We start from the raw sequence: 14,579 nt of genomic DNA on the forward strand, positions 1-14,579 counted from the left end.
TGGGATGAAGTGTCTACACTACACCAAGAACTATTTCAGTATTTCTCGTGCCAACAGTACTAGTAAGAAAAGTTCCCAAGAGTAACTTGATCATGTTTTATCTAAAAGCACAATGTTCAGAAGTTTTGTAAACCACTGCAAAGATGAAGTTATCAAGAATTGAAAGAGACCAGATAGACTACACTCATCTGATGCAGAATATTCAACAAAATATGGCCAAATCATGCTACAGTGTCTAGGTATACGTACAAATTTGAATAAAATGTTTTATTTAAGCAACGATCTTTCTCAAAAATAGTACTGTAGTCCTTGTAGCAGCAGCAACCAAAAAGACAAGTACAAAACAACTCAGAATACAGATAACGGAGAATACAAAGTTTTTTTAAACAGGCATTGTTAAAAAAATGCTGAAATTCCTTTTTTATTTGATTAAAAATTATGGCTTACTGTCATCCATCCTTACCAGTTTCCTCTGTGATTACTGAAAATTACAAGAGCATAAAACTCTAAATATTACGAATTACGTTGGGGTTTTATGTGCACATACTGAGCTGTATTTCAGTAGTATGTGTACCATCTAAACCCTTATTAACTGTGAGTGTTCCTCTCTAATACATAGCAGCTGTTGAGAGCTATAACTTAACACACACCATTTTAGTGCTTCAAGCTGTTTGAATAATGTTGTATTCAGTTGCCATTTCAAAACTTTGGTTCCTCTTCATGTTGTTTATGCCTCCTCTTCAAAACAAGTGCAAAAGACCCCTGACTGAACGTACTATAATGATACTGCAACATTCTCACAATTTAGAGCTTTCAGTTTAGGAGTTTAAGTTGATAAGAAAAATCTCACCCATAAATCAAATATGCATATATTTATATATGAAATGCAGTAAGCAAACAATGTTAAATATGAATTCACCATTTCGATAACAATTATCTCACCAGGCATTCTGAAAAACTGCTTTCAGAAATGGTTAAACAGAGATATAAACAAGTAAGAATTGAAGTTCCCACTATGAATGACTCAATAAAGCACACAATTATCTCTTAATGTGTTGTTCCCTCTTTTATGGTAGTATCAGGAACAACCTGTCTTCATTCTGAAAGCAAGTAAATTTCCTACATACTGATAATGTTCAGAGAAAGATAAACATTTTAGATGTATTGGGGAAATCATATACATACATATACACATCTCATTTCCCTCTCTCTCTCTCTCTCTCTCTCTCTCCCCCTCTCCCTCTGTGGTAACATTTAGGGGGTTGAAGAAATAAATTTAAGGCTTTTAAAGATGAAACGTATAAAAAGACCTGCATGCAACAGTGATATTCCATTCTTAGGAATGTTACTAAAATGTACATTTTGAATTGTAAGTACATTGTGTCACTCACCATTTCCAAAATTCAGCATTCTATACATCACTGTATTTTTACCATCCTGGAACAATCTCATTAGTTAGGCTTCAATGTCTGTAGTGGATGAACTTTAGTATCTGAAGTGGAATTTACTACACAGTGTAAAACATTTATTCTTATAATTTGAGGAAAAAGGAATCCAAAACTGTGGATTAATTCAGTACAGACTGTGCAGCTTCCTTAATAAGTGATGCAGCTCTGTCCAGTTCTTGCTCCGTTTGTTCCACTGTTACCACTACTCGGATACTAGAAAAAGAAAACCACAACATATGTATATATAATCCTTGCCTTTAGTTTTAGGCTTTTCCTGTACTAATATTAACACATTAACATTACTACCTCTAGGGAAAGGATTATGAATTCAAATTTGACCAGACACAAGACACATGACTAAATAGAAATGGTCAGAATACTTTCCCCTTGTTCTCCATATACACAAGCAGGACAGAAATTTTACTGTTGTCTGCACATACACAGATAATGGAAACATGCCTGGTAAACAAGCAAAGACAGTGTCACGCTGATTGGTAGGATTCAAGTTGTTTTGATACAGTTGTTACTTCAGGGCATCAGCATCCTGTCTCAAAATTCTTCTGCATGAAAACACATAGACAGTCATATCCCATAAAATGAAATAATATATTGATTTTCTTCTTACCTGGGTGAAGGAAGACATTTTTCTTCTTTCTCCAGATAGCGGGCCTGAGTTAATGCAATACCACTATTTATGCACTACAGATGAAAGTACAGAGAGAAACCAAAGAAAACAAAACAAAAGGTTAACTGTATAGATGAAAATACAGTTTGGAAATTTCTAAAGGTATATCATTTAGATCACCAACTGCACATAACTAATTTTCACTACTTCTGTATCAGGATTACTTTTTCCTAAATGGAAGTTTTGAACGTTGTGCAAAAAGTGTATTTAATTTTAATAAGAGGTAGACACATAAAATTGGAGAAGTTAGATGTAGCTTCTTTAGCTTTCCTCTCCAAATAATAGACAAGAATGCTGCATTAATTAGGTTATTCAAACAAATTTAAGTGTGTTTTCAAGGATAATCAAGTTTCAGTCTGTTGTGCAGTCTTGTTACCTGCCACCTGAAATCTAAAATATCCCCATCACTTTCAATCTACTTTACAAAAGAAACAGTAAGTCAATGTGAAGATAGAAAAAAAATACTATATTCAAAACATGGGACTCTTCACACAAAAAACCCAGCATGTTAATTGCCTCAAACATGCAAAACTACTGAAAGCTAGGTCTTGGTTAAAATACACCAGCTGAACTCTTTTCAGACAATAGCCTGGATTCCTTTGAACATCATAGAAGTTTTCTAAGCAATTGTTTCAAACTTGAGTTTTGAAGTTCATAACAGGATAACGCTATATTCTGAAGTAAAAACAAGAAATATGTATTTTTATCAAGTGTTACAAATCTAAACATGTGCAGTGAGAAATTGATAAAAGATGTTTTTTAGTAGCCTTAGAGTCAGTGAAGAAAGTGATTTCTTGCAGCATTCCAGCATGACATTCCAACAAGTTACTCAACAAATTACCCAAGAAGTCACTCTACACATTAGCATTTCATTCATTATTCACAGTGAAAAGCAATGATATATTTTAATTGTTAGACGGACACTTACATAATCCACAATTCTCTTGAGCAGCTTCACATCATTTTCTCGAGATCCACAACTACCTTCCAACTGTAAGTGCAATGCTGGAGAAAATGATTCTCCCACTACTCTTAAGCCAGAAATCCTAAAATAATAATTAAAAAAAAATTAATGCACATCCTACTAATACATAAGTGTTGAAGTTCTAGACAGTAAGTGTTTCCCCTTTCCAGCTGGAGAATGAAAAGAGAAGGATATTTCATAGAAAATATTATTAAATTTTTTTTTTACATTAGGAGTAACTGTTCATTAACAATCTTCCGCGCTAGTATTCACAGAGTAAAAATCAACACATACAGGGACATACTTCCTCTCAATAATCTTTACAGAAGCTAAGCATTCCTGAGAACATTGACAAAAGACTGAGTATGATTATTTATAGCACAGTACTGAAGCACTTTTTTCTGATGCGTTCATTTACTCTCTCCTAGCTGTTTTGGAGGACTTCCACTTTCTTCCACAGCTTGGACTATTCACCATACTAATGCAGGCAAAACATGTACACTTCAGCTTGCAATAGGTAAAAATAACAAAACTTAACAAGACAGCACCTTTCTTGAAGAGTTAACTAAATGTAGTTTTAGCAAATTTGTGTAATAGTAACTAGTTCCTCCTTTTGCAAAAGACTAAAAAATTGTAGAAGGATCTTTCCAAAGGTATAGGAAGAATGTTAGGAGTATCTAAATAATGGTAAATCTTTCTATCCTCTTAAGTGATTGTATGAAATAAGGTTTATTTTTGGCAAAATTTTTGATTTTTAATTATTTCCCACAGCAAATCTTTAAAACACCTTCTGCTACTTAATCAGAAGCTCATCTAAACACTAAATGTTTTAACAGAATTGCTCCCATGCCTGCACCTGTAGACAGTTTTTAATCAGCATCTTAGAATTTGGTTGCTACAGTCCTGACACATATGCAACTCTGGTCACAAGTGGTATTCCCCAGGGGTCAGTACTGGGGCCTGTTCTGTTTCATGGATGAAAGGATTGAGTGCACCCTCAGTAAGTTTGCAGAAGACACGAAGTTGGGAGGAAGTGCTGACCTGCATAGGAGTAGCAAGACTCTGCAGAGAGGGATCTGGAGAGCACTGATCACTGGGCTGAGGCCAACAGGATGAAGTTCAACAACACCAAGTACCGGGTCCTGCACTTTGGCCACAACAACCGAAGTGTGTCAGAAATAGCACAGTCCAGCAGGAGCAGGGAGGTGATCATCCCCCTGTACTCAGCTTTGCTGAGGCCTGAAGCCCTGGAGCGTGTCCAGGTAATGGGGCTGGTGAGGGGTCTGGAGCACAAGCCTTATGAGGAGTGGCTGAGGGAACTGGGATTGTTTAGTCCTGAGAAGAGAAAGCTCAGAGGAGACCTTATTGCTTCCTACAACTCCCTGAAAGGAAGTTGTGACGAGGTGGGGGTTGGCCTCTTCTCCCACGTAACTCGTGATGAGAGGGAATGGCCTCAAGTTGTGTCAGGGGAGGTTCAGGTTGGATATTAGGAACAACTTCTCCAAAAGAGTGCTCAAGCACTGGAATGGTGTGCTCAGGAAGGTAGTTGAGTCACTATCCCCAGAGGTATTCAAGAAACATTCAGATTCTGTATTAAGGGACATGTTTTATTGGAGAAATATTGGTAGTAAATGGATGGTTGGACTAGATGGTGCTGGTCCTGAGGCCAGCAAGTATGGAATGACTCACATCCATACTTTTCAAAATCTGAGTCTTCAACTCAAGGTGGCCACATCCCATCTGTCTATTGGGAATATTTCCTGACTAGTCCTAACTCCTGAACTGTATCCAGGAGTCATTTCAAAGTGGTCTGCTCAGCTTGGGCCAAATCCATGCCACAGACCACTCTAACAAAGGAACAGAGATGAAAGTATGCTCCAGTGACCAGGGATGTCTCCTGACATTAATGTGCTGGTACGTGTGTAACCTCAGTAAGCTCCCCCAAAAGGCATACCAGACTCTTTGTGCCTCAAGTATCAGGCTAAACTGGAGAACTGAATTGTAAGACTGAGCTCTTAGCTGTAGGAAATTCTGCCTGAAAGGACAGTCATAGAGAAGGAAGTCAAACACTGCAGTCGGTGTTGTGAACATAAAACTAGAATGAGGTCTCCCTGAGAAACATCAAGTTTCACCAGGAGGGGAAATCTTTAGAAATAAATCTGCTTTACCCCAATGAAAACTTTACTGAAAAAAATCTCAGCAGGGAAAGTCATAAGTAATGAACTATTTAAGAGACACTATCTAATACTGTCAGGCATCTGAAACAGGTAAAATTTCTGTCCTCATTCCATCCTGTCTCCCTGCAAGAAAGCTTCTTCATATGTTTATTAAGATACTAGACATTTTAAAATACAAGACAGAAATCCACATTATCTAAGATTATTTATGAAGTTAAGATTATTTGTGACATGTTAAGTATTCCATCTGTTACTGTTCTCTTGTGGTACATAAACCACCACACACAAGAATGTAATTCTATGAGGGTTTCAGAAGAATTCTTCAATTTCTTCCACAGATGGGTACTTGGTTGCTACCCAAAGGAAGCAAAACCAGTGGTCCCTTTAACTTACAACATTAATTATTTTTTTCTCCTATTGTCCATATGCAAGCACTTTTTCAGAACATTAACCACGAATTGGTTGTTATGCACGTAGCCCTAGATTCTACAGGTTAATTACTCACTGGCTAAAAAAAGATTGTTTTTTATTTGTTATTGTCACTGTGTTTGCTCTACAGGAAGAAAGGAGAACAGCTGTGTGTTCCTCTTCACGTAATTTGTGTACAGTTCTACTTTTCTTCTCTGTGCTCTCTCTTAAACCAATAGCTAGTTCACTTCTGTCACAAGAACACAATAAAGAGCTGGAGTCGAGCAGTAGCCATGGTTAGGCAAGGAAGATGAATGCATTTAATGCAACAACATTACAATAAACACACAAAGATCCTGTAGCCTGGGAGGAATACAGGGCTGTTGCCCGCATGCATACAGATAGGATTAGGAACGCCAAGGCACAGAAGGAGCTGAACTTGGCAAGGGATGTGAAAGATAACAGGAAGGGGTTCTACAGGTACATAGGCAGGAGGAGACAGGCCAAGGAGAGTGTTCCCCCTCTGATTAATGAGGATGGAGAAGTGGCTTCCTCAGTCATTGAAAAAGCTGAGGTGCTCAATAAGTGCTTTGCCTCGGTCTTCACTGGTGGTCACACTCCCCGTGTCTGCCAGGGCCCTGAATTTCGAGGTGTGGGCGAGAGGAGCGGATTCCGTCCCACTGTAACAGCGGAAAAAGTCCGAGACCTCCTCATGCAATTGAATGTATGTAAGTCCACAGGGCCGGATGATATCCATCCCAAGGTTCTGAGAGAGATAGCTGATGTGGTTGCTGAGCTACTCTCCATCGTATCTGAAAAATCATGGCTGTTCAGTGAAGTCCCCGGTGACTGGAGAAAGGGAAACATTACTCCCATTTTTAAGAAAGGGGGAAAGGAGGACCCGGGGAACTACAGGCTGATGAACCTCACCTCTGTGCCTGGGAAGATCACGGAGCAGATCCTCCTAGAAGACATGTCAAGGCACATACGAGACAAACAGGTGATCCGAGACAGCCAGCATGGCTTCACCAAGGGCAGATCTTGCCTGACCAATCTGGGGGCCTTCTATGATAGAGTGACAGCATCGGTGAACAGGGGAAGGGCAACGGATGTTATCTAGCTGGACTTCTGCAAAGCCTTTGACGTGGTCCCTCACCACATCCTTCTCTCCAAATTGGAGAGGTATGGATTTGAAGGATGGACTGCTCAATGGACTAAGAATTGGTTGGCTGGACACAGCCAAAGGGTTGTGGTCAACGGTTCTATGTCTGGGTGGAAGCCGGTCACAAGTGGTGTCCCTCAGGTGTCAGTTTAGGGACCAGTGCTCTTCAACATTTTTATCAGTGATACAGACGATGGAATCGAGTGCACACTCAGCTAGTTCGCAGATGACACCAAGCTAAGCAGCGCAGTCGATACGGTAGGGGACAGGGAAGCTATCCAGAGGGACCTGGACAGGCTGGAGAATTGGGCCCATGAGAACCTAACTAGGTTCAACAAGGCCAAGTGCAAGGTGCTGCACTTGGGCCGGGGCAGTCCCAGGTATTTATACAAACTGGGGGAAGAACTCCTTGAGAGCAGCCCTCCAGAGAAGGACTTGGAGGTCCTGGTGGACGAGAAGCTGGACATGAGCCAGCAGTGTGTGCATGCAGCCTGGAAGGCCAACTAAGTTCTGGGCTGCATTAAAAGAGGAGTGGCCAGCAGGGAGAGGGAGGTGATTGTCCCCCTCTACTCCGCTCTTGTGAGGCCCCGTCTGGAGTACTGCATCCAGGCCTGGGGGCCTCAGTACAAGGAAGACGCGGAGCTCTTGTAACGGGTCCAGAGGAGGACCACTAAGATGATGAGAGGGTTGGAGCACCTCTCCTATGAAGAGAGGTTGAGGGAACTGGGCTTGTTTAGTTTGGAGAAGAGAAGGCTCCGGGGAGACCTCATTGTGGCCTTCCAGTACTTGAAGGGAGCGTATAAACAGGAGGGGGAACGACTGTTTACATGGGTGGATAGCGATATGACAAGGAGGAATGGTTTTAAATTGAGACAGGAGAGATGTAAGTTAGATATTAGGAGGAAGTTTTTCACTCATAGGGTGGTGACGCACTGGAACAGGTTGCCCAGGGAGGCATTTTTAATTCATTATTTAATGAATTTTTTACCAGCTAAAGCCTTGCCCAATTGCCTTGTACTGTTAAGTCCTGTAAGTCGTTTCACAGAGTGACCGAGAAGTAACTTCCCTTGCTGGTTTTGTTTTTTTTTCGGACCTCTCTATTACCGCTGTATTTTTTGTAATACAAGATTCCTATTAGGGGACACTTAGGCAATTTGGATATGTATTAATTTGTGACTACTTTAATCACTTAAAGAATTTAAGTGATTGAGGTAGAATCAAACACAGGATTACAAAGTCAGCTATGCTTTAAAGGCTATTGTTTTTCAGTGGATATTGATGAGTAACAGGTTGATAAATTCTCTGTGTATCTTCCTGTACTTAAACATAACTGCCACTTCAAAACGACAGGTACAGAAAATATTACAGTTATTCCCCTTTTAGCTCTCAGTTACAACATTCCTTTAATTGGAATGAGACATCAACTGTTCTCAAGTGACTGCAAAATATTCCAAGCAGAACAGCATCAAGGTATTTTTAATCTGAAAGCCTATGTATTTCAAATCAATGCACGGACACAAAACAGCAAAAGAAGACCAAGACTACACCAAAGAAGCTGAACACAACTAAAGCTCTAGCATAAAACATGGGGTGAAGCAGGAGACTGCTATCAGAATACAGATGCTTATTTAAAATAACAAGTAGCTCATACTGAATAAATGACCAATATTAAAAATAAATAAATAAAACCAGGCAGTATAATTAGTAACACACTATAGATTTTCTGCATGTAATATTTTCTTTATTTCTGTAAAGCACAACAGAAAACTGCAGAAGAAAATGAATTCTAAAATACTTAATACAATTCATAATTGATAAATTGAATGGTTACAATAATTCTATATTTTTTACTAATAATATCTATCAAAAAAGCAATTATTCAATATAGTCATCTCCTAAAATAGAAGAGTTACAGAATTTTAAACAGAATCTTTATTTTTCAATAAATTCTACCAGTTTGCTGTATGTCTCCAGAATAATCAATATTTTATTACTGTTTCAGATTCAAGTCTCATATAGAAGAACAATATTGTATTAAAGTTGATCGCAAGATGCTTTGAGCCACCTGAAAGCTTATCCGCTAAGCTACAACCCAAGCTACTAGCAAACAAAATGATTTTATTTAGGCAGTTTTTTCAATATGCTTTGTACTACTGAGAGCTGCAACACTCTTCTGAAGACTAAATTGTCTAAGGGCTTATAAATATCCCTACTAGAAATAAAGCATGATCTCATTTCAACAGCTATAGACAGAGTTTAAAAACTTGGAACCACTTACCCCTGTAAAGCTCTGTGAATTCGCTCACATTTAGCCCGAAGAGTCTGAAAAATGTCTACACAAAAAAAAAAGCTTAGATCTCCCATTTCTGTCTTAAATTCTTAAAGTCTATGATTAAAAAAAGGAAAAACTAGGAGATTTAATTTTTATTTTTCTTATATATGTAAATAGAAGTTGTAATTCCCTTCACTGCTCTTCAAAATGTTCCCAATTCCCATTTCTGCAAGGAAATTACAGATCTGACAAACTCCAGGTGGAGTGGTTCATAGATCATAGTTACAAACCCTTGATAAATGAGGTTGAAATTGCAGATTCAACTTATTTACAAATTTATCTATAAAATATCTACAGCTAAGCAGGCTCCGCCCCTTGATCCTTTCACCCACTCACTGGAGATGCTGAAACAGAAAATCTTGACTGATGGATCTACAACCCTTGGTTCTCTATTTTTTCCTATTTTCGTTTAATTTCTGAGGACCAGGTGTGGGTTACACAGACCCAATGCTTTTTATTTGTGATAAATTAAATACTACATCTGTCTGCAGGTATCCTCCAACCTGTTTATGGTAATGAATATTTTAAACATACACAACAAGACATGGCCTATTTTGTCCTTATTATATGTCTCTCACACAAAAAAATTAATTCTTAGATTCTAGGAACAAAAGCACTTCTCTGACTCTTAGAGCAGAAACTCTTGCCTGACAGCCTTATTTAAGTGTCCTGTACTTGGTGCTGCCAGAATCACAGATGTACCTCCAGCAGGATCTCAGAATACACCTGTTTGGATGCTCATTTAGAAGAGAAAAGAAATTAAGGAGTGCCAAGAGGGACAAGGAAAGGAAACATTAAAGATTTTAAAAGAAAAAGCAGAATGTGAGATTATAAAAACTAAAACTTATGCATGTAAAATTAAACAGCTGTAAATGAGAGAAGATGTAAAAGAGTAGAAGGGTGAGTTTTGAGTGAAGAAAGACTCAAGAATAAGATTTTTCTGAATTAAGTACCTGGATTATCTTCCATAATGTTCAGAGCCTCAATAGCAGCAGCTGCTAACAAAGGAGGCAGGGATGCAGAAAAGCAATAGCCTTGACCAGACAATCGCTATGGAGAAAAAAAATAGCATTCTATTTACAGCAATATTGACAAGATTTTAATTTGCACATATTTAAACCTGTTTTCCACATCAGTAGGCTAATGGAAGTATTGAAAAACAAATTTTCAATTCATACACAATGTTTCTAAGAACTAGTAGGTCTCTAAATACAATCAAATGTTGCATATCATATAACTCCTTGCAAATTGATACCAGTTGCTAATTTTTATGTAACTAATCTTGCCACATCATGTAAAAAAAAAAAAAAAAAGACTTACCTGATGGTCAATTATAAAAGACCTTCCACAGCAAAATCCTCCAATAGAAGCCAGTGAATTTTCCATGTTTGCACTAATGAGATCTATATCATCAATCTGCAAGTTAAATCAAAAAGAGATGCCTTTAATTACATCAAAACAATATAGAAGATAAATATTTATCTTCTTCATGTTTTCATGGATACTAGAGAAGATCCAACATGTTATCACATATTAGAATGAAGATGCAATTGAAATAGGTTTAAAAAACGCCAAAGGGACTTTAGAAATTAAGATTTATGGATCTGCATATAATATAAAGGATCATTCTTTTCTAGGCATTGCATTGTACAAAACAAAAATAAAAGAAGTTATGTGGATACAAGTGACAATTCCTCAAAGCATTCAGTGTGACAGTACCATTTAATAACGTAAGCAGTCTTACTGCATGAAGAGTTAAAATCAGTTGAAAAAAATCTAGTTAAACTGGTACGAACCTTAGAAATATAACTGTCTTATTTCACTTTTTAGCAACATTCTTCTTTTTGCCAAGTTCTGTAATGCACACAAATAACCAACACTACAGACTCCCATTCTGATTAGACAAAACAGAAAGAAGCTATTTGTACATGGCTTTAACACAGAAGCCAACCAAATATATAACACTTCCGACTTTGTTCACTTCCTTCTCCAAAGCTTTCTAATGTTCATTTTTTCCATATTTTGCATTAAAACAGTTACATGGAAACAAAAAAAGAGATGGAGGAAGACAGAATCAGATTCTGATATTTCATGCTGTAGCTGAATATAGACACTGTCGGTAGAGAACAATGGCAACTGAAAGAGCCTTCCTTCCCTAGCTCCAGTGGCTGTGGAAGCTAACCACTGGAAGAATACTCTTTCCGATTTCCAAAGAGTTCATCATTCCATGCAAGTATGTATCAGCTGAAGAAAGACCACAAAAGACAGACTCTTTGGAGAACAGCGTGGTTTAATCCACAAGTAAAGAAGTAAGAGAACCAAGAAAAGCTTTATCCTACTTCTTCCCATTGGAGTAAATGGCAATAGAACAAAGTGGGCTGGCTGTACACAGAGAAAATTTTCTGACTTATCCCTAAGATTCAAATATTTCTGTGTAAGCATGATATTTTGAAGTGTATGGGGCAGGAAAACACTGCAATCATTATCTCACTGAGCATCCAAAATGAGAATAGAATTGTGAAATTGTAAAAATTTTTACAATACTTCTCACCAATACAAGTATTCAAAAAAAAAAAAAAAAGATTTCAAGTAAGCAGGTGAAATAAAAGTGCAGAGACCTGAATGCTTTAAGCTTAACTGGAAAAAACAAAAAACTATGTTTAAGACTGTGTCATCCCCTAGTAAATATTTCTGATGCCACAGGTATGAGAAACTAGTTGTGCAACTAGTTGCTTCTGCACAAATCTCTTGTTCACAAAAAAAATGCAAAAATATGGCACTTACATTTATTCCAAAGTGTTCAGTGATTCCTCTCCCATGTTCTCCAAGGACTCCAAAAGAAAGGCTCTCCTCCAAAAATATTCTAACTTTGTATTTATACTTCAATTTTATCTAAAATAGTGCAAGTTATATAAAATACAAGTCACAACCATTAGAGTTTGGTCACAAAATGGGTGTGGGTGACAAGGTAAAGACAGATATGTACAATATTTTGAATATTGCAAAAATGTCAGTTCTAGAGCAGCGTTCAGTCATAAAAGGCATTTAAAAAGCCTTCTAAATTGTTTTACCATTAAATCTCATAAATACCAAAGGCTGCGTATAAAAATTTATATTTTTGTAGTTTGTATTTAATAGGCTGTCAAGTACTTCTAATACTACACATTCTCACAGTATTTCTTACATTATCTACCAGAATATAGTCTCAACAAAATTCAGTTTATACTAAATAGCAAACATTTTCCTCGGAGGCCATTGTTTCATAGCTGCGTGAGGATTTCTTTACAATTTCACATATTTGTTTTAGCAACAACTTTTGCTTAATTGTTTACTATAGAGTAGCTGCAAATACAATATACTTTCAGGTTAAAAAGCTAAGACCTTAACTAGGTATTCATTTGCGTGTCTCATTACATATAGCTTCAGAATTCTAATCCTAATCAGACATTTCAAAAAAATACAAGATTTGGAACATTTCAAGAAAAAAACACTTGAGAAAGCAAAAAACATTAAAAAATATATGCATGCAGGTCTTCTCAATGTCGGCTTATCAATACATCATTAATATTTCATTAGTTACATGCACTCATACCTTAAGTTTAAAAGGCAAATCGAAACCCCTTACTTACCAATTCTGGAAGAGGGCAAACGTCTCCTGTATTCATATACAACCCTTCCACCACAATAAACCTTCGAGTTACACGGGCTTTGCGTGGATTCTTCAGAGAAAGAAATGGTTTCAGTTAACTTCAACAGTTAGTAACAAGGGAAGCTCTGAAAACTGCTTGATAAGAAAAGAAGGTAATACGATGGAAAGGAATATAATGTTGCCTTTTCAAGTAACTCTTTCACATAAGCATTTTAAAACTGGTTTGAACAGAGTATTAGTGTCTGCTGATCCGGGTTTTTGTAGCTGTTTTTGGACATCCTTTTGCGTTACTGTCAGAATGAGGAGTAAGCCATCAAACTGACCCATATTTTTCAAGACAGAGTATCTTAAGAACATCTTAAGAATTGAATGCAAGACAAGAGAGGTGTCTAAGAAAGGTAAAAATAAATCATGCTGCTGATGTAAATTTGAGGGTTAGGACTAGCCACTTCTGAGTTGATTTTGTGGTGTGGCATTCAAATTGGTAATTAGCTGGCCCAACTTATAAAGTAAAGAGAGTTACACAAATTTTTAAAAAACAAAATGGAAGCTCTGCAAAAAAAACAACCATGCTTCAGTCAAAGACCCATAGAGATATTCCTCCACCACCAATGCCTGTGAATTCACTTCCAGGCATTACAGTGATTAATGCAATAAATAAAGTCCATCTTAATTAAATAAGCAACATTAATTGCTCAAGGGAGATTTACAAAAAACAAACAGATGTCTATATGTACTGGGCCCATTCAATTATAGAATCCAGTTTAAAAGCATTGGGACAGAGGGGACTTAAAAAAAATTATTTTTGTAACGAACATACCTTTTGATCTTCAGTCTCTTGCTCCTTCAACAGTCGTTCAAGGTCAGTCATATCATTATGTTTAAATAATTTGATGTTACTACGAGATGCTTGCAATCCCTTTTGAATAGCAAAGCATGCAGCTTCATCTCTGTGAATACAGGAAGCCCTTCTAAGTTTAAACTTGGTTTAACATCCATTCAAAGAAGAAAAGCAACTACTAGGACTGTACTACTTTTGAGCAGATAACCTGTACTTAGCGGTAGTTAAAACTGGATTTATTAAAGCATCATAATTTTTATTTACACTTTGAAAAAACCCTTCCAAAGTCTCTCAACTTCCCCATATACTACAAGCACCCTTTTTTTCTTTAAGTGTACGCTGGTCCCTTTGTGACAGCAATTCATACGAGCACCATATTCTGTGGACCAAGTACAATAACCTAGTAGCCATCCCAGAAGCTCTCGTTCCATTTGCTCTGTTGCAAAGATGTGCCTGTAAAAATTGCAGTGGTCCTCTGATTATCTCAAACCTTCTTTTTAATATCCCTTATGTATTGCTACCATGGTATTCGAAGAATTACCCACCATTTCTAAGTCCTGGAAAACCAAACTTCTGTGTAGAATGTGGTATGCAATTTCATAGCTAGGTAAGTAAGTCCAGCAATCTTTTAAAAGTGGCAACTAAGTCAAACCTTTCGCATATGCTAACTGCAGTAATTTCAAGCAAGTTACTTTAAAACTTTTGTCACAAAGAAGTTGAAATAGTGTAAGAAACTTAACTCCTGGATACACTGACACCATGAATACTGCATTCAGAGCCGGTCATTTAACTCAAAAAAACAAAACAAAACAACTTGATTAATAAGACAAAAAAGCTTAACTAAGGGATAAATAGTGTCACTTCACTCTCTAAAAAGCAAATGCATCAATTTAAACTAGTGTTATGCTCAAAG

At 37.3% G+C, this 14,579-nt stretch overlaps 1 protein-coding gene across 2 annotated transcripts in view; it reads right to left on the reverse strand.

The window, feature by feature from the left end:
* Nucleotides 235-14,579, reverse strand: part of SPTLC1 (serine palmitoyltransferase long chain base subunit 1) — a 33,853-nt gene continuing 19,508 nt past the window's right edge. For both annotated transcript variants that reach the window (XM_021380599.1, XM_021380598.1), the window contains 9 exons: nucleotides 13,646-13,775; nucleotides 12,806-12,895; nucleotides 11,961-12,068; nucleotides 10,497-10,592; nucleotides 10,130-10,226; nucleotides 9,123-9,177; nucleotides 3,062-3,179; nucleotides 2,074-2,147; nucleotides 235-1,661 (listed from right to left, as the gene is read on the reverse strand). In XM_021380599.1, coding sequence (XP_021236274.1) covers nucleotides 1,568-1,661; nucleotides 2,074-2,147; nucleotides 3,062-3,179; nucleotides 9,123-9,177; nucleotides 10,130-10,226; nucleotides 10,497-10,592; nucleotides 11,961-12,068; nucleotides 12,806-12,895; nucleotides 13,646-13,775 — 862 coding nt within the window. In that variant the 3' untranslated portion in view covers nucleotides 235-1,567. The remainder of the gene's footprint in view (nucleotides 1,662-2,073; nucleotides 2,148-3,061; nucleotides 3,180-9,122; nucleotides 9,178-10,129; nucleotides 10,227-10,496; nucleotides 10,593-11,960; nucleotides 12,069-12,805; nucleotides 12,896-13,645; nucleotides 13,776-14,579) is intronic.

Source organism: Numida meleagris, chromosome Z (assembly GCF_002078875.1).
Source record: "Numida meleagris isolate 19003 breed g44 Domestic line chromosome Z, NumMel1.0, whole genome shotgun sequence".
NCBI lineage: Eukaryota > Metazoa > Chordata > Aves > Galliformes > Numididae > Numida > Numida meleagris.